We start from the raw sequence: 25584 nt of genomic DNA, 5'->3' as shown, positions 1-25584 counted from the left end.
AATAAACTACTTTATAAAAAGGAAATCTATTAATTACTAAATCTACTTCAACAACATAAAAGCAAATTTCTAAAATTTTACCTGTAACTGCACAATTCCATTGTGATTTAACTTGAATTTTATTGTCAAGTTACCAAATGAAGAAGTATTTGAGAATATGAAAAAAATGCATGTTTAAAGTAATTTTTAAAGAAAATTGCAATAGGTGTAAACTACTAGAGAAACTAGGCCATGCTAATTAGAAGGAATTAATTGGGTAATTGCATTTCACCTACTTAAATTCCCCCGTCACCTTTAATTGGAATAACTTTCCTCTTTACTTCCAGTCCCTAAACCATTATGTGGTATTGACAGTGTTGTGTAATACGTTCTGAATCCCACATCAAGAGTGGCTTTATTTCAGTGGAAGATTCCATAAACTGTATATGAGCTGATAATAATGGAAACAACCTGAAGATTATAGACAATGTGATTGAACCTAGTTAACTAAAAAGAGAATCACTTTATCTGAATACACTGATACACTGTTATAACTGATTAAGGTGAGGAGCCTTGAAGAGAAGACCAATAGGGAGGTGAAAATGCAGACAGATATTTTCTGCACAGCTTGGCAAGCAGTTTACTTAACGGCTGTCAGTGGTGCATGTATTTGATCATTTCTTACTCCTACACCCACGCCTTTTTTCCCCTAAGTGAAAATTTGTCCAAAGGATATTGAATGACTCTTGAATTTCTTAGAAAAATAAATCTTGAGAAAACTAATTTGGAACAAAGAGATGTGTTTCCTACATGTGGAGACCAATATGGAGGGAAGTAATTCCATTCCCTAATTTAAGTATTAGCACAATGAATAGACACATATTTTGCTTTTTCTCCTATTGCTTTCACAAGGAGAAATGTGAACATGAAATAGAGAAACTCTTATAGGAGAGAGGAAATCTACTTCACATGTATTTGTTTTAGATACATAACCAAAGAAGATGTTGCTGTAGCCTCAGTGGACAAGGTGAAGAGTGATGGGGGCCATGTCCGTCTGATTGCAAAGGGGTCCAGGCCAGGGGGCCCTTCTACAAAGTAAGGGTTTTTTTTTACTTGTCGGGCATAGTAGTACTAAGACTATTCCTTTAAATGTATGCTTTCATTTTTGTAATAATACTTTACCTTTGTGTGGCCACTTTACAGGTTACAAAAAGCTTTTACAATGTAATAGCTCTTCTATCCTCCTAGCAACCCTGTGAGGCTCCTGATGCCCTCATCTTAGAAATTAGAGGTAAAGAAGGATCCTGAGACCAGGTGGGTCACGTGACCTGCCCCAGGCCACTAGATGCCAGGAGAGCTGAGGTCCAATCCGGGCTCTGCCCCCCAGCCTGGAGTTCTTACTATCATGAAAAGTTTTTCTTTTAACACTCTAACAAACAGCCATGGAAATTGAGCAAAGCAGCTATTGTAATTCCCATGTAGGACTTTTCAACAAAACTGAGTAAAGTACCTTTTCCTTTTATTCTAACAAATGGAGTTTACGTCCTACCATGTTTCATCTCTAATTTTAATTCTGTCGACTCAGAGTTTACCCATAGGAGGTGCATATTTAGCAAGTCTCCTGTTCTAATTCTTATCAGCACTGTTCACTCCCTGGCTCTGTCACTTAATGGATACGAATGATCTTTTTCCTGAAGGCCAGCAGAGGCTGGAAGAGAGTGTTCCTGGAAGCCTTGGTAACGGCCTCTCTGTCCTAATGAGGTGTGTGACCTGACACATCTAGAGAGCAGGGTAGCCACTAACTTTAGCTGAGGTTTTCCATCACCCTGTCCTTTGCCAGCCTGAAGAAGCATTTTCTAACTTCTCATTTTCCTTCTCAAGAGTCTGAGTGTGTAACTTGAAGACATCTAAGTTCCCAAGAGAGGCAGCATATTTGTTTGCAAATTTATTTTTTTGAACACAACATTCTTTCTTTTACTTGCCGTGGAACAGAGAGTGCCGACTATAGCTATTTCATTTCCACACTGAATCACAAAATCTGTGGGTCCCATGTTTACTGTTTATCAGTATAGAAACTTTGAAGACCTTTAAATGAAGTAAAAATTACTTAGAATAGAGTAAGCCTTCATTAGTTAACCTAATCAATATTTTGCTCATTCTAGAGAATTTTTTGAAGATGGAGCTTGTGTCCCATTTCTAAACCCGGGCACAGCCCAAGCTGATCTCACTGTGAAACCTTCTACATCCAAAGGCTATTTGCAAGCTGTGGATAATGAAGGAAATCCACTTTGCCTTCGCTGTCAGCAACCCACTTGCCAAAGTAAGCAAGAGCATAAAGCAAATGCTTGGGATTCACGGTTTTGCTCTCTGAAATGTCAGGAGGAGTTTTGGATTCGATCTAATAACAGTTACCTGCGAACCAAAGTATTTGAAATTGAACATGGCGTGTGTCAGCTATGTAATCTGAATGCACAAGAACTCTTTTTACGTCTGAGAGATGCCCCTAAAAGTCAGAGGAAGAATCTTCTGGATGTTACCTGGACCTCAAAGCTCCCATTAGAACAGGTAAATTATAATCATGTGACTGATAGAAGGCAACATTGCACTGAGTGATGAATACTGACTCACTAACTTTCTTTTCTTAAACTTTTTAATATGGGAATTTTCAAATACATATACAAAAGTAGAGTGAATGATGGACCCACATACCCATCACCCAACTTTAACAGTTATCAACATTTTGCCGTTCATCTTCATCTGTCCCTCGCCTCAATTCTCTCTCCTGGAATTATTTTAAACCAAATTCCAGACAGCGTTTCATTTCACCCTTAAATACTTTCATTATGTATGTCTCACAGATAAAGACTTCCTTTCTCCCCTCCCCCCCCTTTTTCTTTCTATTATTATTTATTTATTTATTCTTTTAATTGAAGTATAGTTGATTTACAATGTTGTGTTAATTACTACTGTACAGCAAAGTGACTCAGTTATACATATATATACATTCTTTTTTAAAAAATTAATTTATTTATTTTTGCTGTGTTGGGTCTTCGTTTCTGTGCGAGGGCTTCCCCTAGTTGTGGCAAGCGGGGGCCGCTCTTCATCGCGGCGCGAGGGCCTCTCACTGTCGCGGCCTCTCTTGTTGCGGAGCACAGGCCCCAGACGCGCAGGCTCAGTAGTTGTGGCTCACGGGCCTAGTTGCTCTGCAGCATGTGGGATCTTCCCAGACCAGGGCTCGAACCCATGTCCCCTGCATTGGCAGGCAGATTCTCAACCACTGCGCCACCAGGGAAGCCCCTATACATTCTTGTTTTAATATTCTTTTCCATTATGGTTTATCATAGGTCTGTCTCTCTTTTAAATATCCCAATATCCATTATCACACCCAACACAATTATAATTCCGCAATTATAATAAGTCCGTGTTTGGTTTCCCATATTCTCTCAGAAATGTCTTTTTACAATTGCTTTCTTCAAATTAGGATCAAAATATGACCCCCACATTGCATTTGGTCATTACGCCTTTTATGTTCCATATAATCTGTAATATCACCCCATCCCTTTTTTACACCATAAATTGTTACATTTGCCTTTAGGATTTCCCACATTCTGGATTTGTCTCCCTGTATCCTCATGATGTTGTCTGACATGTTTCTCTATCCCCCTGATTTCCTGAATAATGGTTATAAGATCTAGAGGTTTAATTAGATTCTGACTAGATTATTTTGGGAAGAGACCTTAACAGATGGTACATTGCATTGAGAGGCACTTATGGTATGCTTGTTCCACTTTTCATGGTGTTAATATTGAATGACAAGGGGTAAACAGATAACCCCCAAAATGTAGTTATTACAATGAGAAGAGAACTTATATATGTTTATCCCATTGTAAAAGGTAATTCATGACAAAAATAGTGTTCTTAGCACACTATTCTCAGTATTTACTTTGACTCCCAAAACTCAGTTCGATTTCCAGTGTTGTGATCTAATAAGTACTAAATTTCAAACTAGAGCAAAATGTGTAATTTTGTAGTAAGCTTAGTTTTGAAAAGAATCACTCTCCGTCTGCTAAAATGTTGGATAAGTTCCAGCCAGGTAGTCAAATCTTATATTTTTATTTACCTAGTATTGCTGAATCATGACAGAATTAATAAGCATTTCTGCAAAGATGAATTAGCATGAATTTGTTAGGGAAATACACTCTTCCCCTAATGTTATCCAGAGTTCCTGAAAGATCCTCTGGTCTAACTGGTGAGGGACATGTCACACCCATCCCGGAGATGTCAGCCAGGCTCCAGTTACTGGCTGCTGCCTGCATGTGGAGGCTTCCGGAAGACACACAATGAAATGACTCAAGAACATCTTGAAAGCAGTCTGTCCAAGAATGCAGAAGTAACACAGTATACATCTAAAAGAGAAGCGTTCAGAGAATCAGGAGCCCCACAGGGCCCAGATGGAATGACCAGTGGGAGAGGGAGTGATTCTTTCTGGAGGTGAGTTTAGGATGTTGAAGACTGGCCCCAAGTGATTCCGAATTACTGGGAAGAATAAAGAAGCACCTTCTGGATCACAGAATCTGTCAGAATGGAGACTGCTTGGCACAAAAGAATCGGTTACAAAAGACAGAACCAAAATGAGTTTTTTTTCCTAAGAATATGCCATTTGCTTGATGCACAAGACTGCCATATGAAGTCTCCTCCAACAATGCCAACCTCAAAAATAAAAATCATTATATATCTTCTAACAGAAGTTGGGAAGTTCAGTATAGAAGAGAAAGTCAGTCCATCTGTAACAGAGTTAAGGTGGACAAAGGCTACTGCTCCAATTTGCTGCTTCCTGGGGCTGCTCTTGGGCCAGACACTGCTGTTAAGGTGCCTGAGCCATCCATGGGCCTGACAACTTTCCTAAAGCACTTTAGAGCTATGTCACAGTTTCCCATGGCAGCAGCCTTGAGGTTGATTATAATATCTTCCTTGTTCAAGACCAAGGAAGAAGGAAGATATTATAATATCGTCTTCACACTCGTCTTCGTGATATTTAAACAACTCTACACTGCTATGTTGTGAGCTGGTTTTACTACCTCAGATAAAATGCTAAAATACATCCCGTTTGAATGTAGGTTATTATTCGTTAAATATGAAGTATGCATATACCGACTGGCCTAAATAGTGGCTGCTTTAAATGAACATCTTTGTTTATTCCAAATATGCAAGCTACAGAGATTTGTTCTAGAAATTTGATCCCAGTCCATGTAACTTAGGAGGTTCCCAGGTAATAGCATAAAAGTTCTGGGTGATCACTATTAATATTAAACTGTCATTGGTATAGTAACAAATGCATTTAGGTCAACAATTAAAAGACTGTATGAGTCAGTAATATTCAGAAGTTTTTCATTTCCAATCTGTTCTTATTTTTTTCTCAGTTTTGTTTTAGTGACTATATAAACTAGCTCAAAGGTGCAGAAGCAACTGATTTTTCCCAGTCTGTCAGAAGGCTTGGTATTTTATACTTGCTTGTAATTTTTTCAAAATGAGTTAGGTAAGGGGGGGGGGAACCTTTTTCAGAAACATATTTTTTATTGCTTTCAAATTGCTAACCTAGAGGGTTTTTCCTACTCACAATAAAAGCTATAAAAAAACCATCCTAATGTATTTTTCCCTGTGATTCTGCTGTGTGAACATGATTGCACAATGCAAACCCAACAGTTCCCACAGTGTATGTTGAAAATTGCTGATCTTGTGTTCTTATTGCAGCTTAATGAAATGATAAGAAACCCAGGGGAAGGGCATTTCTGGCAGGTGGACCACATCAAGCCAGTGTCTGGCGGAGGAGGACAGTGCTCCCTGGACAACCTGCAGACCCTCTGCACAATCTGTCACAAAGAGGTCAGTGAAGCTCGCAGACACATTTGACTCCATCTTGAGATCTCAAATTGAAAATTATGCATACAGGTGTGGAAGATTACGTGTGTGAATCTATATCCCTAGTCTGGGATCCGAGATGTATTTTATTCTTTTCATCACTTAACACTTGAGTTTTCTCTTGGGGCCTGTGCAAGTTCTCAGTCACAGATGAAAAAGAAACTGCTTCCCTTTCTATTCATTCTAGGACCAGGAAATGTTCACCACCACCTAGAAGGAAATGAATACAACTTACATATTGCATAGTCTTGAAAAGATCCAGATCCTCAAACTAGAAGTTTAGTAAATGGGGACAGTGACATATGTTTGCATCTGCAGCTAAATATGTCCTGAAATATCTGCGAACATTAATAAATTATCTCTAGGACCAACTCAGTTCAACGTGCAAACATTACACTGCTGACCTAAATGTGAAACCTGTTAACCTTGGTACATCTTGGAGCAATTACCTATTGCTTAAGAGGAGAGGAGAAGAATGACATAATATTGTCTGTCAACTAGGATGAATTTTTAACAGGCAGTTCAGCAAAAGGTCATAGGATCTGCCTCTTGAGATATAATCTTAGAAAGAAGCATACATTCAATATGCAACTTTGTATCCAACTTTTTTTTTTTAGCTTTTTCTTTTAGTTATGGTATGGCAACATTTAAGCATTTTCCCATTCGCATGATAAGCATTCAGTGTTTATCATCTGAAATGGCTGCATAGTGTCTTATTGAATACGTTTCTACTGTGGTTTATTCAGCCATTCTCATACTGATGAACACTGAAGTTGTTTACATTTTTTGGTGCATATACACAATGCTGCCAGCCACGTTTTTTTGTATACAATTTTTTACATTTTGAGGTTGTTCCTTTAGATTCTCAGATGTAAAAATCACTGAGTCAAGTGTTTAGATATTTTTGAGACTGTAGGAGATAAAAGCTGTTTTCCAAAGGACTACGCTCATATACGCTCCTTCCACCCCGGCAGTGAACGGGAGTGCCCGTTTAACTGCACTTGTTATTGCCGACGTGGTGAGAGAAGAATTATTGTGTTTACAAAAGACACAGATGTTTGTAAAAATGCTAATCAGTTGTATTTACACTTTTTTTTCTTTCATTTTTTGGCTGTGCCATGCGCTATATGGGGTCTTAGTTCCCCGACCAGGGAGCAAACCCATGCACCTTGCGTTGGAAGCGTGAAGTCTTAACCACTGTACCACCAGGGAAGTCCTACACTTTCAGAACTGTTCAGATCCTTTGCCAGTGTTCATGTCATATGAGCACTTTCTTAGCCTCCTTTTAATATTTCAGATTCCTCAATTTCTTCACAAACATAATATTTACATAAACAGGATCATCTCATAAGCAGGGATTTTTTTTTTATTTTTATTTTTATTTTATTTTATTTTTTTGCAGTACAGAGGCCTCTCACTGTTGTGGCCTCTCCCGTTGCGGAGCACAGGCTCAGCGGCCATGGCTCACGGGCCTAGCCGCTCTGCGGCATGTGGGATCTTCCCGGACCAGGGCATGAACCCGTGTCCCCTGCATCGGCAGGCGTCTCAACCACTGCGCCACCAGGGAAGCCCTATTTCTAGTTTTAACCTTTTTTCTCTCCTTACCCCTTCCACCTGGATCACTTCACATGTACATGGACTTCAGCTGGGGAATAAAAGTCATCTGATTTCTCAGCTGTGCAAATTATTAGCACATTCAAGACCTATAAGAAAATGAAGATATAGCAAAAGAGAATGCTGCACCTTCTGTAATCACTTTTTCAGAGTCTTATGAAAAACTTTGTGGGAGCAGCAGAAGAATCCAGTTCTGTTCTATCTCGTTTTGGTTTTTTGCATTGGCTTGGCTGTTGTGTTGGGAAAGGCTTCAGAGCCCAGAGAACAGGAGGTGGGTGGGCCCTGCACACACTGCATTCTTGGAACTTGCCATGTGGGTGAGGGGAATCACAGCCTCCCCTAGTCCCCAAATGAGGTATTTACCATATCACTGGGTAGCAAGACAGCCCCCAAAGCTGTGCATTTTCTCCTCAGCATCTGGTCCTAAGTGAACCTACGACCTCAGAGCTACTGGAGTCCTCTGCTTGTGGCTTAGTAACCCCCTAATTGCAAAGCACTGGTAAATGAGTGTGTTGATAATGTAGATTTTTTTAACACTAACAGAATACAAAGAGTTTTTGAGTTTCTGCAGCCAGTACTTTTTTTTTAACATGTGTACACATGCTTTTTTTTTTTTTAACTCTTAGAGAACTGCGAGACAGGCCAAGGAAAGAAGTCAGGTGAGAAGACGATCTCTAGCATCAAAGCATGGATCAGACATCACGCGATATTTAGTAAAGAAATGAAGTATAAACATTTTTGAATAGAAGATATATGGTTCGTATGTGGAGAATTCAAATTATTTTTCATGTTAGTGTAATTTTTTTTTATAAATTTATTTTATTTTTTTGACTGCATTGGGTCTCTGTTAATGCAAGCAGGCTTCCTCTAGTTGTGGCGAGCGGGGGCTACTCTTCGTTGCGGTGCGCAGGCTTCTCATTGTGGTGGCTTCTCTTGCTGCGGAGTATGGGCTCTAGGCACGCAGGCTTCTGTAGTTGTGGCTCACGGGCTCAGTAGTTGTGGCTCACAGGCTCAGTAGTTGTGGCTCGCGGGCTCTAGAGCACAGGCTCAGTAGTTGTGGCGCATGGGTTTAGGTGCTCCACGGCATGTGGGATCTTCCCGGACCAAGGCTCGAACCCGTGTCCCCTGCGTTGGCAGGCAGATTCTTAACCACTGCACCACCAGTGTAGTATTTTAAGAATGAAAATTTTCAGAACAAAAATCAAGACTTCAACTGCCCTTTCCATGTTTAAAGCTTTTTGTGTTAAATAGCTTTTGAAAGTTTTAACAGAAAATGAGATACAATACTAAATATTTCTGTGATCTTCTTGATTTCGTGCAGACTCTCGTTTCGGTAAGGTTTTGTTAAGCTTTCAATTCCTTTGACTGTACCTTAATCACAGTATTATGCATAGATTGGTTTTGAAAAAAACACTCTCAATTACTTGAAAAATGCTGCTGGATTAGTATTGGTTCTGGACTGCTGTGTGTCTAAACGGAACATTGTAAAACCATAAGGGAAATTTCGGAGGCAAAACATCATTATTTAGGACTTCTGGGCCAATTGTGACCTGCCTGCTTAGTATGCAAGACAGACTCTTGTTCACTAAATGCCTCCAAAATGGGATAGGGGTACACATTTTGAATGTTGTCTTCTTTATTTCTTAGCCAATTGTCTATTGAAAAGATGCTTTTGAAGATAAGCTAATTGGACCCATGGTGTTTGTGGACAAATTCAGGGGTTCTGGCTAAAGTAATTGTTAAAAATGTTTAAAAACTGAAAACATAAAATGCCACTTAAACTTCATTTTTTAATTAGTTTGTTTTAATGCATAAATCTAGGCATACTGTCAAAGCACCCTTTGTCTCCTGGTTACCATTTTTTGTTCTTAAAATCCTGTTTTATTAAAAGTGTATTACTGGAACCTCTTTTAAAAGGAATGATGATGATAAAACACTTTATACTGAAACATGATCAGATGGAGATATATGTTAAAGTGCAAGGGTAATATTAAAATGTGATTGATTGATATTCAAAAATAACAGAGTGATGGTAAAAGAAAACCAAGGCATAATCCTGCAGTACGTCAGAATCATGAGAACAAAGTGTCAGAACTCCACAAAATACAGGGCCAAGGAAGAACTACATTCACAAAAGGCCTGTTTGTAAATACTGTTTGGATGTAAACCACATTAGTTTCAGCACTCTTTAGTTTTAATTAGTAGCTAGTATTTTACAACATAGAGAACTTATTTTTATAAATATTATACAATCATGAACCTTACGGAGTTTTTATTAAGTTTACAATATTTCATTGTATGAGATCAAATAGTATCGTTCATTTTATAAATTAGTTCATCTTTCTTTGGCCTCCTTTCTGCTTTGCTGGTCAGGCTTTTTGCAGTTTTCTGCCTCATTGCCAGGGTAACCTAGGATTCCTCACAGCTGAGAGCTGAGAAGCCAGCACACTGCTTTTCCTCCAGCATGAGGTGTCTGCAAGTGAGACTTTGGTCTAAGTAGGTCAGATTTGAGTGGAGCTTGCTCTTTAGATCAAACTAAAGTGGTAATTCTAGGGAGAAAATTCTTAGATGTAGGAACTAACTGTATGATGGTTTGAGATGGAATGACCCATGAAGATGGTTTCTCTCTTTGCCAGATTTCAAAATTCCAACCAGTTAAAAATGCTATAAGAGCATCAAAAAAATTAAATTAGTTAGATAGGAATATATTTAACCAAGAAGGTGAAAGATTTGTACACTGAAACTACAAGTCTTTGGAGAAAGAAATTGAAGACGACACCAACAAATGGAAAAAAGTCCATGTTCATGGATCAGACAAATAAATATTGTTAAAATATCCATACCACCCGAAGTAATCTACAGATTCAATGCAATCCCTATCAAAATTCCAATGGCGTTTTCAAGTAGAAAAAAATTGTAAAATTTGTATGGAACCATAAATGACCCCAAATAGCCAAATCAATCTTGAGAAAGAAGAACAAATGTGGAGGTATCCTTCTTCTGCCCATTTTTTGGATTGGGTTGTTTGTTTTTTAGATGTTGAGCTGCATAAGCTGTTTGTATATTTTAGAGATTAATCCCTTGTTGGTTGTTTCATTTGCAAATATTTTCTCCCATTCTGAGGGTTGTCTTGTCTTTTATTTATGGTTTCCTTTGCTTTGCAAAAGATTTTAAGTTTACTGAGGTCCTATTTGTTTATTTTTATTACTCTAGGAGGTGGATCAAAAAAGATATTGCTGCGATTTATGTAAAAAAGTGGTCTGCCTATGTTTTCCTCTAAGAGTTTTATAGTGTCCAGCCTTACATTTAGGTCTTTGATCCATTTTGAGTTTATTTTTGTGCGTGGTGTTAGAGAATGTTCTAATTTCATTCTTTTACATGTTGCTGTCCAGTTTTCCCAGCACCACTTATTGAAAAGACTGTCTTTTCTCCATTGTATATTCTTGTCTTGTTTGTCATGGATTAATTGACCATAGGTGCGTGGGTTTATTTTTTTTTAATTTTATTGAATTATAGTTGATTTACAATTTTGTGTTAGTTTTAGATGTACAGCAAAGGGATTCAGTTATACATATATGTATATTCATTCTTTTTCAGATTCTTTGCTTATATAGGTTATCACAGAATACTGAGTAGAATTCCCTGTGCCATATACTAGGGTCCTTGTTGGTTATCTATCTTATGTAGAGTAAGTAGTGTGTGTATGTTAATCCCAAGCTCCTGATTTATCCCTCCCCACCACGTTTCCCCTTTGGTAACCATAAATTTGTTTTCAATATCTGTAAGTCTGTTTTGTAAATAAGTTCATTTGTATCATTTTTTTAAATTAGATTCCACATATGAGTGATATTGTATGACATTTGTCTTTCTCTGTCTGACTTACTTCATTTAGTATGATCATCTCTAGGTCCATCCATGTTGTTGCAAATGGCATTATTTTGTTCCCTTTTGTGGCTGAGTAATATTCCATTGTATATATGTACCACATCTTCTTTATCCATTTCTCTGTCAGTGGACATTTAGTTTGTTTCCATGTCTTGGCTATTGGAAATAGTGCTGCAGTAAACATTGGGGTGCACGTATCTTTTCTAATTACGGTTTTCTCCAGATATATGCCCAGTAGTGGGGTTGCTGGGTCATATGGTAATTCTATTTTTAGTTTTTTAAGGAACCTCCATACTGTTCTCCATAGTGGCTGCACTAATTTACATTCCCACCAACAGTGGAGAGGGTGGGGAGAAAAGGGACCCTCCTATACTGTTAGTGGTGATGTAAATTGGTACAACCACTATAAAAAACAGTATGAAGTTTCCTTAAAAAACTAAAAATAGAGCTACCATAAGATCCAGTAATTCCACTCCTGGGCATATATCTGGAGAAGACAAAAAACTATAATTTGAAAACATACATATACCCCAGTGTTCACAGTGACACTATTTCCAATGTCCAAGACATGGAAGCAACCTAAACATCCATCAACAGATGAATGGAGAAAGAAGATGCGGTGTGTGTATATGTGCATATGTGTGTGTGAATTTAATGGAGTATTACCCAGCCATAAAAAAGACTAATGCCATCTGCAGCAACATGAATGGATATAGACATTATCGTGTTAAGTGAAATAAGTCACAGACAAACATCATATAATCACTTATCTGTGGAATCTTAAAAAAATGGTATAAATGAACTTATATATAAAACAGAAATAGACTCACAAACATAGAAAACAAACTATGGTTACCAAAGGGGATAGTGGGGAGTGGTGGGAGGTAAATTAGGAGATCGGGATTAACAAATACACACTACTATATATAAAATGGATAAACAACAAGGACTTACTGTATAGCACAGGGAACTATACTCAATATCTTATGATAACCTATAATGGAAAAGAATCTGGAAAAGAATATATCTATTTTATATATATATATATATATATAAAACGTATTAATATATGTATATGTATAACTGAGTCACTCTGCTGTACATTGAAACTAACACATTGGAAATTAACTATACTTCAATAAAATAATAATAATTTAAAAAGAAGATATATTACTGTAAATATATAGGCTCCCAACTCCCAAGCACCAAAATATATTACACAAATAATAACAGATATTAAGGGAGAAATAGACAACAATACAGTAATTGTAGGGGACTTCAATACCTCTCTATCACCAATGGATAGATCATCCAGACAGAAAATCAACAAGGAAATACTTGAATTGAGCCACACTTTAGAACAAATGGACTTAATAGATATACAGAACATTCTGTCCAACAGCACCAGAATACACATTCTTCTCAAGTGCACGTGGAACATCCTCTAGGATAAAACATACGATAGGCCACACACACACAAAAAATCTTCGCAAATTTAAGAAGACTGAAATCATCCAGCTATCTTTTCTGACCACAATAATATAAAACTAGAAATGAGAAAAGTGAGAATATCTACAAATATGTGGAAACTAAAAACACACTTCTAAACAACCCTTGGGTCAAAAAAGAAATGAAACTGGAAATGAAAAATTATTTTAATACAAATGAAAATGGAAATACAACATAGGAAATATTGTAGGATGTAGCAAAAGCAGTTCTCAGAGGCAAGCCTGCAGCAAAAATTCATACAGTAAGAGATTAGCAATATCTCAGATAAACAACCTAACCTTACACCTCAAGGGACTAGAAAAAGAACAAGTTAAGCCCAAAATTAACAGAAGGAGGAAAATAATAAAAGTCAGAAAAGATATGAATGAGATAGACACCAGAAAAAAAACAACAGAAAGGAACAACAAAAGTAAGGTCAGTTCTTTGAAAAGATAAATAAAACTAATCAACCTTTAGCTGGACTAATTGACGATGAAAGAGAAGACTAAAATAAAATTAGACACAAAACAGGAGACATTACAACTGATACTGCAGAAACACATAGAATCATAAGAGACTACTATGAACAATTATATGCTAACAAATTACATAACCTAGAAGAAATGTATATATTTCTAGAACATATAACCTACCAAGACTGAATCAGGAAGAAAGAGAAAATCTGAACAGACCAATAATGAGTAAAGAGATTGAATCAGTAATCAAAAATTCCCCAACACAGAAAATTCCAGAACCAAACAGCTTCACTAGAGAATCTTAACAAACATTTAGAGAAGAATTAACACCAATCCTCCTCAAATTCTTCTAAATTATCGAGAATGGAACACTTCCAAACTCATCCTACAAAGCCAACATTACACCAAAACCAGATAAGGATACCACAAGAAAAGAAAACTATAGATGAATATCCCTGATGTATATTGATGCATAAATTCTCAAAAAAATTAGCAAACCAAATTCAAGAACACTTTAAAAGGATTATGCACCATGACCAAGTGGTATTTATCCCTGGGATGCAAGGATGATTCAACATAAGCAAATCAATAAGTACATCACATCAATAAAATATAGATGAAAATGAAGTAATCAACTCACTAGAAACAGAAAAAGTATTTGACAACATACAACGCCTTTCATGATAAAAACCCTTAACAGATTAGGTATAAAAGGAACATACTTCAACATAATAAGGGCCATATATCAGAAATCCACAGCCAACATTGTACTCAGTGGAGAAAAACTGCAAGTGTTTCCTCTAAAATCAAGAACAAGACAAGGATGCCACTCTCACCACTATTCAAAATACTACTGGAAATCCTAGCTAGAGCAAATAGGCAAACAAAGAAATAAAAGGTATCTGAATCAGAAAGGAAGAAATAAAGTTTTCACTATGACCTTATATATAGAAAAATCCCAAAGAGTCAGTCATAAAACTGTTGGAATTAATCAATGATTTTAGTAAAGTAGTTGAATCAACATACAGAAAGCAACTGTATTCCTTTACACTAATGATGAAGCATCTGAAAAAGAAATAAAGCTGTCCCATTCACAATAGCATCAAAAATAATAAAACACTTTAGAATAAATTTAACCAAGGAAGTGAAAGATCTGTTCAATGAAAACTACAAGGCTTTGCTGAAAGAATTTAAAGAAGACACAAATAAATGGAAAGACATCCCTTGTTCATGGATTGGAAAAATTAATATTGTTAAAATGGCCACAGTACTCAAAGCCATCTACACATTCAGTGTAACCTCCACCAAAATACCAAAGCCATTCTTCACCGAAATAGAAGAAACAATCCTAAAATTTGTATGGAACCACAAAAGACCCCAAATAGCCAAAGCAATCCTGAGAAAAAAAGAACAGAGTCAGAGGTATCACAGTTCCAGATTTCATATTATACTACAAAGCCATAGTAAGGAAAACAGTATGGTACTGGCACAAAAACAGACACACTAACCAGTGAAACAAAACAGAAAGCCCCCAAATCAAATCCTGCTATATACTGTCAACCATTATTCAACATGGGAGGCAAGAATACCCAATGGATAAAGGATAGTCTCTTCAAATAATCTTGCTGAGGAAAGTGGAGAAATACATGCAGAACAATGAAACTGGACCCCTGTCTCATACAGTTCACAAAAATTAACTCAAAACGGATCAAAGACTTAAACATAAGACCTGATAACATAAAATTCCTAGAAGAAAACACAGGGAAGAAGCTCATCAATAATGTAACTACATCAAATGCAAAAGCTTCTGCATAGCAAAAGAAACAGTTAACAAATGAAAAAACCTACAGAATGGGAGGAAAATTTTGCAAACCATATATCCAATAAGTGGTTAATATCCAAAATATATAAAGAACTCAAAAACAACAACAAAAAAATACAATTTTTTAAATGGGCAAAGAACTAACTAGACATTTTTCCAAAGAGGATATCAAAATGACCAATAGACACATGAAAAAATGTTCAACCTTACTAACTGACAGAGAAATGAAAATCAATACCACAATGAGATATCACATCACACCTGTTAGAATGGCTGTCATCAAGAAGAGACAGCAGGTGCTGGTGAGGATGTGGTGAAAAGGAAACATATATACATTGTTGGTGAGAATGTAACTTGGTCCAACCATTATGGAAAACAATATGGAGGTTCTTCAAATATTAAAAGAATAGAGCTGGAGGTATGCTCCCTGACTTCAGACTATACTACAAAACTACAGTAATCAAACAGTATTGTACTGGCACAAAAACAGACACATAGATCAGTTGAATAGAATAGAGAGCACAGAAAAAAACCCACACACTTAAATTCAATTAATCTACAACAAAGGAGGCAAGAATATACAATGGAGAAAAGACAGTTTCTTCAATACATGGTGCTGGGGAAACTGGGCCACTATGTGTAAAAGAATGAAATTAGAACATTTTCTAATACCATATACAAAAATAAACTCAAAATGGATTAAAGACCTAAATGTAAGACTGGAGACCATAAAACTCCTAAAAGAAAACATGGGAAGAACACTCTTTGACATAAATTGTAGCAATAATTTTTTAGATCTACCTCCTAAGGCAAAGGAAACAAAAACAAAAATAAATAACTAAAATGTAATTAAACTTAAAAGCTTTTGCACAGCAAAAACGAAAAGACAACCTACTGAATGGGAGAAAATATTTGCAAATGATATGACTGATAAGGGGTTAATATCCAAAATATATATACAGCTCATACAATTCAGTATCAAAAAAAAGAGAGAGAAAGAAACAAACTAAAAATGGACAGAAGACCTGAATAGACATTTCTCCAAAGAAGACATACAGGTGGCCAACAGGCACATGAAAAGGTGCTCAACAGCATTAATTGTCAGAGAAATCCAAATCAAAACCACATGAGATATCACCTCACACCTGTTAGGATGACTATTATCAAAAAGAGAAGAGAAAACAAATGCTGGTGAGGATGTGGAAAAAAGGGAACCCTCAAATACTGCTGGTGGAAATGTAAATTGGTGCAGCCACTGTAAAAACAGTATGAAGATTCCTCAGAAAACTAAAAATGGTACTACCATATGATCCAGCAATTCCACTCCTGGTTTATATCTGAAGAAAATGAAACAACCAATTCAAAAGATATATGCAACCCAAAGTTTCTAGCAGCATTATTTTCAATAGCCAAGATATGGAAGCAACCTAAGTGTCCACCAACCACATGAATGGATAAAGATGTGGAATGAATACACACATACACACACACACGATGAAATACTACTCAGCCATAAAAGAAGAATGAAATTTTGCCACTTGCAACAACATGGATGGACTTGGAGGGTATCTTGCTTAGTGAAATAAGTCAGAGAAAGACAAATACTGTATGATATCACTTACATGTGGAATCTAAAAAACTAGTGAATACAACAAAGAATAAACAGACTCACCGATCTAGAGAACAAACTTGTTACCAGTGGGGAGAGGGAAGCGAGGAGGGTTAGGGGATTAAGAGGTACAAACTACTGTGCATAAAATAAATTAGCTACAAGGATATATTGCACAGCACAGGGAATATATTATAATAACTATAAATGGTATATAACCTTTAAAAATTGTGAATCACTGTGTTGTATACCAGAAACTTATAAAATATTGTAAATCGACTATACCTCAATTTGTAAAAAAGGAAAAAAATTAAAAATAGAAGTATGATCCAGCAATTACACTTTTGGGTATATACCCAAAGGAAATGAAAACAGGATTTCCAGGAGATACTTGAACTCCCATGTTTATTGCAGCATTATTCACAATAACCAAGATATGGTACCCAAATGTCCATCAACGGATAAATGGACAAAAAAAGTGGTACATATATATGATAGAATGTCATTCAGCCGTGAGGAAGGAGGATATCCTCCCATTTGTGACAACATGGATAAACCTCAAATACATTATGCTAAGCAAGATAAGTCAGAAATTACTGAATGATATCATTTATATGTGAAATCTAAAAAAAGTTAAACGTGTAAAAAAACAGTGAAATGGTCGTTACCAGGGGATGGGAATAGGGATAAGAGTGATGGTGTTTAAGGGTACAGACTTGTAAACAAGTAGTAAAGAAGCCATAGTGATCTAATGCACAGTATAATGAAATGAATATAGACAATAATTTTGTACTGTAATTACGTAATGTGAGAAATAATAGCCTCATCAGCAATCATACTACAATATATAAATGTTTCAAAGTAACATGCTATATAACTTAAACTTACACAATGTTGTATTGTCAAATTTATTCAATAAAAAATAAAAGTAGGGCTTCCCTGGTGGCGTAGTGCTTGAGTCCGCCTGCCGATGCAGGGGTCACGGGTTCATGCCCCGGTCCGGGAGGATCCCGCATACCGTGGAGCGGCTGGGCCCCTGAGCCATGGCTGCTGAGCCTGTGCGTCCGGAGCCTGTGTTCCGCAACAGGAGAGGCCACAACTGTGAAAGGCCCGCGTACCACAAAAAATAAATAAATAAAAGTAAAAATAAAGTGTCATTTGCTATTTGTTTTCTATATACCTTATAGCTTTTTGTCCCTCAGTACTTGCATTATTGTCTTCTTTTGTGCTTAGTGGATTTTTTTGTAGTGAGACATTTTAATTTCTTTGTGGTTAGCATAGGGATTACATTTAACATCTTAAGGTTCTAACACCATCTTAACTTCAATAACATACAAAACTGTTTCCATACAGCTCCATTCCCCAACCCCTTTCAGTTACTGATGTCACAAAATTACATCTTTATGCACTGTGTGTTCAAAAACATAGGCTAATAATTTTTCTATGCATTAGTCTTTTAAATCATGTAGGGGAAAAAGTGGTATTCCAAACCAAAGTTACAATTTACTAGCTTTTATAATTTCCCATGTATTTATCTTTACTATAAATATTTATTTCTTCATATGGATTTGAGTTAATGCCTAGTGTCCTTTCATTTCAACCTGAAGGACTCCCTGTAGCATTTCCTGCAGGGCAGGTCTACTGGTAATGAATTCCTTTAGCTTTTGTTTATCTGAGGGTGTCTTAATTTCTCATTTTTGAAGGACAGTTTTGGCAGATGAAGTATTCTTGGTTGACAAGGTTTTTTTTTCTTCTTCTTCTTGCAGCATTTTAAATATATCAACCCACTGTATACTGGCCTCTCAGGTTTCTGATGAGAAATCTCCACATGATCTTATTTAAGATCTCTCTTATATGCGATGAGTCACTTCTCTCTTAATGCTTTCAAGACTGTCTTTGACAGTTTGATTAGAATGTGTCTCAATGTGCACCTTTTTGTGCACATTCTACTTGTTGTTCATTGAGCTTCTTGGATATTAATATTCATGTATTTCATCACACGTGAGAAGGTTTTGGCCATTACTTCTTCAGATAATCTCCCTGCCCCTTTGTCTCTCTGTTCTCCTTTGAGACTCCCATGAGGCATATGTCCGTCTTCTTTACAGTATCACAGGTTCTGCAGGCTCTATTCACTTTTCTTCAGTATTTTTTCTTTCTGTTACTCAACTCAATAATTTCAATCATCTTCTCTATAAGTTTCTTTTTCTTGCTCAAATCTGCTTTTGACTCCCTCTAGTGAATTTTTCATTTCAGTTATTGTACTTGTTGGTTCCAGAATTTTTTTTAGTTCCTTTTTATGTCTTCTATCTCTTTACTGATATGTACAAATTATTCCTACATTATTTTCTTGACTTTGTTTTCATCTTCCGATAGCTCTTTGAGCATCTTTAAGACAGTTGTTCTAAAGTATTTTTCTAATAAGTCCACTATCTGGTCTTTCTCAGAGATGGTTTCTGTTGATTTAATTTTTCCTTTGAATTGGCCATACTTTCCTTGTTTGTGTGTGTGCGCCTTGTGATATTTTGTTGAAACTCAGACATCTGGATTATACTGGTAACTCTGGAAATCAGGTTCTCTGCCTGCTCCAGGGTTTACTGATGTTGTTGCTGTTTTTATTGTTGTTGTTTGGTACCTTTGTGCCAAGGATTAGCCTGAGGTATAAAGTCAGGGTCTCCTCCTCTCTTTTCTGAGCCTGCACCTTTCCCTGGGTATACACAGTGACTTTCTATGGATATTCAATACACAGTGACTTTCTATGGATATTCAATTGGTTTTGAATGTCCTAGTCCTTAAATGTCTAGTGCCCAAAAGGGGAGAAAGGGAATAATGAATGAGGGAAGAGATAAGCTCTGGGTCTTTAAATCCCCTGTAAGTCTCTTCAGATGGTGGGACTGGAACAATGGCTGCCCACCACAGTGTCTGTATCTCTGCAATCAGAAGCAGCAATCAGAATGCAGATCCCTGCTATTTGGAGGACAAGGTCCTTGCTGTTCACCCTGGCTCCCATAAGCTGTGCACAGGCTACTACAAGTACATGTGCATGGTTGCCTGTGCTGGGGGGATGGTAGTGGTTGACGGGGAGCCACTGATGTGCTAAGAGGTGAAATTAACCAAAATTAACCACAATTTACTGTCAGGGCTTCCCCTGGAAGTTGCAACTTTTGAATAGACTGCGGAGCTCTAGAAGAGTCACATCAGGCAGATTCCGCCAATATAGTTGTCTAGGTAGGGAGATGGACTCCTGGCACTTCCTACTCTACCATCTTCCCTGATGTCACTCCACATATGTAACTTAAAATTTCCCAGTAACCACTTAATAAAGCAAAAAGAAACAGATAAGTACTTTAACAATATATTTAACCTAGTGTATCAAAAATATGATTAGTCACTATGTAATCAACATAAAAAATTTTATACCATCTTCAAAAGTGTGTATTATTTCATACTTAGAGGACATCAATTCAGATGGTAAATTTTCAACAGTTTGAAATGTTGTACTACCAAAACAAAAATGTGTTTAACAGAAAAATATTTTATATTGCTTCAGTTTCTCAATATAAATTTAAATTAATTAAATTTAACACAATTTAAAACTCAGCTCCTCAGTTGGAGTAGCCATGTTTCAAGTGCTCAGCAGCCATAGGTGGCAATGGCCACTATATTGAACAACCCAGCTCTAGACTCTCACCTTATAAAAAAAGGAGATTTGTGAAGTTAAGTTTGGTTTGGCTTTACCTTCTGTTCTTTACTGAAGGGCTTTCAGTTCCTTCTTTTTTCAAAATGCCCACTGGATTAGGATCCAGAATTTCAGTTGCTATGGGTATGGTTTTTCAGAGTATCTAGGATGCCATTTTCTTTAGCTTTCCTTAAACTTTAATTGCACTGATTTTGTCATACATAATAAAAATATCACTAGATCACTACAGCATCTAATAAGGAGGATTCAAATTTGAAAATATATTTCCTAAATCAGCTCCGTGACTGTTCTGACAAGTTCTTTCCTGAGAATTGACCACACATAGCTTTTGTCATTTCTCTCAATCAGAATGCAGTGGGGAGGAAACGTTAAGGTGGGCAGAAGGGGGATGGGGGATTCATAATTTCTATCTAACACAGATAACTTGGCCTAGAAAACCAAAATGGCAAAATATTTACAATGGGTGAATCTGGGTAAAGGATTTACAGGATTTCTTTGTACTATTCTTGCAACTTTCTAAGTTTCCAAAAAAAAAAAAGTTAAATAGAAACCTTCAGGAATAACTAAAATCATAAACCCAACCATGCTGGAGTTACAGCCACACCATCTTCTAAAGGATTCTTTCTGGTTCATGACCCTCCTAAGGGGGCAGTAAGCATGTGATATCCATGAACATCTCTCACCACAGCTGAAGGGACAACCCAAGGCTGGCCCACAAATTATGCCTAACAGGCTGGATGAAAAGGTGAAGTGGACTGATTGGATGCTTCTCTATGGAACTGGAAAAGTGAAAGACCGAGCTAGTTATCAACAGAAGGTGGTACTGAAAAGTGGTGATGTAGAAGGTGGAGAAGTTGCCATGGACCCTGCGCAAGTGGGAAGTCCAGAGGAATCAAACTGGACAAGAGGAGGAAGCCAGCTGGTACAGGGACAGACAGTTGTTACTCGGAGCCAAGTCACATTCACGGTCATACACTAGGGTGAGAAGCCAGGAATTCCTGCTGCAAAGATTCTCTAGAGCTGACCCAAATCCGAAACCCCAGACTCTAGACTCCATGTGGTCAGGCCTATGATGGCTCAGTTTCATTTCATGGCCCTCACTGCTCCCCATGAATCCTTATTTCTGGCCTTTACTGCTTACAACCAAAAGAACCCAACTGCATCCCTCTAACCAATACTTTTCCACATGAAATTGAAAAATATGTGACCTTTAATGATGTTGTAAATATAAGCCTGAAGTCATTTATAAAGTTGCCACTAATGCTGTATTATATTCATTGTGTTTAACTACATCATTAACCAAACAAAAATTTGAAAAACACTCTTTATTTTAAAGCCAGCCTGTCTTAGCTCAAGCTGCTATAACAAAATACCTAAACTGGGTGGCTTATCAACAAGAGAAATCTATTTCTCACGGTTCTGGAGGCTGGAAATCTGAGATCATGGTGCCACCATGGCCAAGTTCTAGTGAAGGCCCTCTTTTGGGACACCATCTGCTGAGTTTTCACTGTGTCCTTATATGGCAGGAAGAGGGGGAGAGCTCTCTGGGGTCTCTTTTATAAGAACACTAATCCCATTTGTTAGGGTTCCACCTTCATGACCTAATCACCTTTCAAAGGACCCCACCTTCTAATACCATCACACTGGGGATTGGGATTTCAACATATGAATTCCAGGGGGACACAAACATCTAGTCACCCTTTTACTAAATCTCTTCCCTCTCTAGCTTTTTTTCTTTACAGAGCCAGTTTTTCTCATGGAACCTACGTGAACACGGAGAGGCAGATGCTGGGTGGTCAGCTAGAGTCACCCACTAGCCTTCTTACTTCCAGGAATGATTCAAATCTGTGCATCAGCCTAGTGACCACACATCATGGCTACCTCATGCTGCACCCGAGACACGCATGTGGACTGAACCTTTGACCTTCCCATGCATCTGGCCAGGCCCTTCAGCTCTCACAGACTAGCTGCTTCCACCCTGCACAGCTCCTCCCATCACTAACCCTGAGAGTACATATGATGGTCATAGACAAACCTAGAACTGTCCTCTCCACAAAGGTGGGAGGAGGGCTAGGAGAACACCTACACCCATGGGCCTAAGTATACTTCTTCAGGCCAGGAACATCTTGTGTGCAGTAAACCCTTGGAGAGGATGTGTAGTTTCGGCTGGGTGTTGCTCATTTTTCACAGGACTGTGAGTATTAAGCTAATGTGCTGTATTTCCACCTGGAAGTGGCTCTCTGCCACGTCCCACAGGTTGCACAGGCCTTTCTCCCACCACAGGGTCTGAGAATGTAGTCTCTGGGGTCTTTGAGTTCTCTGATCCTTTTAAAAGTTTTTTCAGTTCAGTGATAATCTAAGCGATGGCTACCAGCTGTTCTGGCTCCTCTGAAGACTGGGGTGCCTACATCCCCAGTTGAGATTACTATCACAGCGCTGCTAAGTGAGCCAAAGGCAAATGCCAGGGTCTGCAAGAAGCTGGTCCTTTAAGAGGCACCGTACACTGTTCATGTTTGAGAAACTCTGGAGTAGCTTATTTAACTGTGGGAGGTGATCTGCCCTAAGATCACGTATAATGTGGCCATTTGCAAAGGTTTCAGATGACTTCTCATTGGGGGGGGGGGTGTCCCCTGTCTCCTGACTCTCCCACAGGACTTGCTGGGTGAACTGTTCCCATTACAGCCCAGGGAGGTCCGTCTCGACTCCTCCCAGCCTAGAGGTGGGTCAACTTTCCCCACAGGTGATTGTGCACCAGCTTCCAGAAGTGGTTTTCAACCAGGACGCTGTTGGGAAATCCCGTAAACACAGGAAGGAAACATGTCTGGCTCTCCAGCCAGATTGGCAAGACCTGAAATGCCCAGGCTCTTCGGACAATTTTCTTTTTTTTTTTTTTTGGCTGTGTTGGGTCTTCATTGCTGCGCACGGGCTCTTCTCTAGTTGCGGCGAGCGGGGGCTAATCTTCGTTGCAGTGTGAGGGGTTCTCATTGCGGTGGCTTCTCTTGTTGCGTAGCACGGGCTCTAGGCGCACAGGCTTCAGTAGTTGTGGCTCACGGGCTCAGTACTTGTGGTTCGCAGGCTCTAGAGTGCAGGCTCAGTAGCTGTGGCGCACGGGCTTAGTTGCTCCGCGGCATGTGGGATCTTCCCGGACCAGGGCTCGAACCCGTGTCCCCTGCATTGGCAGGCGGATTCTTAACCACTGCGCCCCCAGGGCAGCCCCCAGATTTGCTTTTATAGACGTTCTCTGGCTCAGCCGAGCCCATCCTGTTGGGACTTCACTGGCCCCATCACACCCATTTCAGGGAAGCCTCCCGATGGCCGGCCAGGAAGGAGCCTTTCAAACTTACGCAAGGCACTTTTGCCTCCCCAGTTTGACAGGCACCCCCCACATAGGGGATGAGCCTGTCACTTGTGTGCTTAAGAAGAGGGGTTCACTGCTTGTATTCATTCCCCCCCGACCCCTCTTTTGAATATCTTGAAACAATAGGAATGAAGAATATCAATTAAGATTATTCCTAGGCTCCTGAATCCGCTGCTGAACACGTAAAACCCTGGGCAGAGAGGAGCCTCCGCCACTTAGCTGGGGCAGGATGTGGCAGGCAGGATGTCCAGCCAGCTCCTGAGGCCCAGGGGTCAGCCCCGGCCAAACAGGAGATGACCGGGCCCTCTCCCCACACCACCCTCCCGCCATGACGTTATGCCTTCAGCCCCAGAATAGTAGAGGACGTTTGGGAAATTCACACTCTAAAAATATTTCCTTTTTTCATGTAGGCAAGATAACACAGGAGTGACAGTGGGTTACTAAGAATGCCGTTCCCTCATTATGTAACACGGACAAAAATAAAGAGTGTTCTGGGCCAAAAACAGGGCTCAGAAAGAGGAATGTGAATAAATAGCACTGACAAGTCATTATTTACTCAAACTGTCAAATGGCTGAAGAACTTGAGGAAAGTTCTGATCCACATGACATATCACTGATTAGTCACGTGACTACGGAGGGAGCCCAGGTCAGCGTCCTGACAAGCGTTTGTAGTGGAGGCCGCTCAAGGAAAGGTAAGTCGCGCAGTGCACACTCCCTCCCCCGTCATCAGCCAGCGGTAAGACTGGGGCTCCCAGACGCTGGGAGCACTGGGCTCCCTCGTGAGACTGCAGCCCATCCTGTCAGGTGACAGACAGGGTGCAGGTTGCACTGGAGCGCCCAGCCGGGTACCCTCGCTGGAGGCTATCGTGCTGGCAGGTGGCTGGTTACGAGCCACGGGTCCCTCTCCCAGCACAGCCGCTGCCCCTCAGGGGTCAGAGCAGGGCGTCCAGACTCACCCCGGCTTTCACTGCCCACCGCCCCGGCTTCTCCAAGTCCTGCCAGTGTCGCTTGCTGAATCTCTCACCCCCTCACCATTGCCGTGGTCAAGGCCACTGCCATCTCATGCGGGGATCACCATGGCGACCACTCTAGTTCCTGACGGGTGAGTCTCGTCTTGTGCCTCTGTTCCTCTACTGAAAACCTTCCAGAGCTTCTCTGTTCTCACTCAACAAGCTCCAAACTCCCCAAAGGGGCACGTGAAGTGCTGAACCGGCCGCCGCTTCCCTCTCTGCTCTGGCCACACCAGCATCGGCGCTGGGAGCCTCTGCAGATAAGCCTGCAGCCTGGAACAAGCCAGGACTCTTCCCAGGTTCCTGCCCCAGCCCTCCGCCTCGATAAAGTCCACTCAGCCTTTAACTGTAACTTCCTCTACGGAGCCGGGAGCCAAGGAGGGGTAAAGGAATCAAAAGAAAACCACTCGTTTGATGAGAGGGTAGGAGATTTCTAAGTCCCTCTCTTGTTGCATCATCTCTATGAACACCGGCTGCTGGACATGTCCTCACGTGAAAACCAGAGCTTGTAGCCAACAGCTAAGCGGTCATTCATCCGCAGCTGGGCCACTTAGTACAGCTAAGTACCTGGAGCATGCTGGGCACTTTTCAGGTATTATCTTGTTTAGTTTTTGTAACACCCCATCTTGCAGAGGAAGAGGTTTGGCGTCTTGTGGCTGATAAAAGCTGGGATTTGATCTCTCCTGAGCCAGGCCTGTGCTTCTGCCATCAGGCCCAGGGCCTACCG

The 25584-nt window shown here is 39.3% G+C and overlaps 1 protein-coding gene across 1 annotated transcript in view; it reads left to right on the top strand.

The window, feature by feature from the left end:
* Window positions 1-8343, top strand: part of ZRANB3 (zinc finger RANBP2-type containing 3) — a 254833-nt gene extending 246490 nt beyond the window's left edge. The window contains exons 18-21 of the mRNA XM_082631346.1: window positions 964-1074; window positions 2142-2544; window positions 5731-5862; window positions 8139-8343. Coding sequence (XP_082487472.1) covers window positions 964-1074; window positions 2142-2544; window positions 5731-5862; window positions 8139-8237 — 745 coding nt within the window. The 3' untranslated portion in view covers window positions 8238-8343. The remainder of the gene's footprint in view (window positions 1-963; window positions 1075-2141; window positions 2545-5730; window positions 5863-8138) is intronic.
* The last annotated feature ends 17241 nt before the right edge of the window (window positions 8344-25584 follow it).

The sequence above is a fragment of the Mesoplodon mirus genome (assembly GCF_964341445.2).
Source record: "Mesoplodon mirus genome assembly, chromosome: 8".
NCBI classification, from domain to species: Eukaryota; Metazoa; Chordata; class Mammalia; order Artiodactyla; family Ziphiidae; genus Mesoplodon; species Mesoplodon mirus.
The sequence above is the reverse complement of the archived record's forward strand: the minus strand, read 5'-3'. Positions and strand labels throughout refer to the sequence as shown.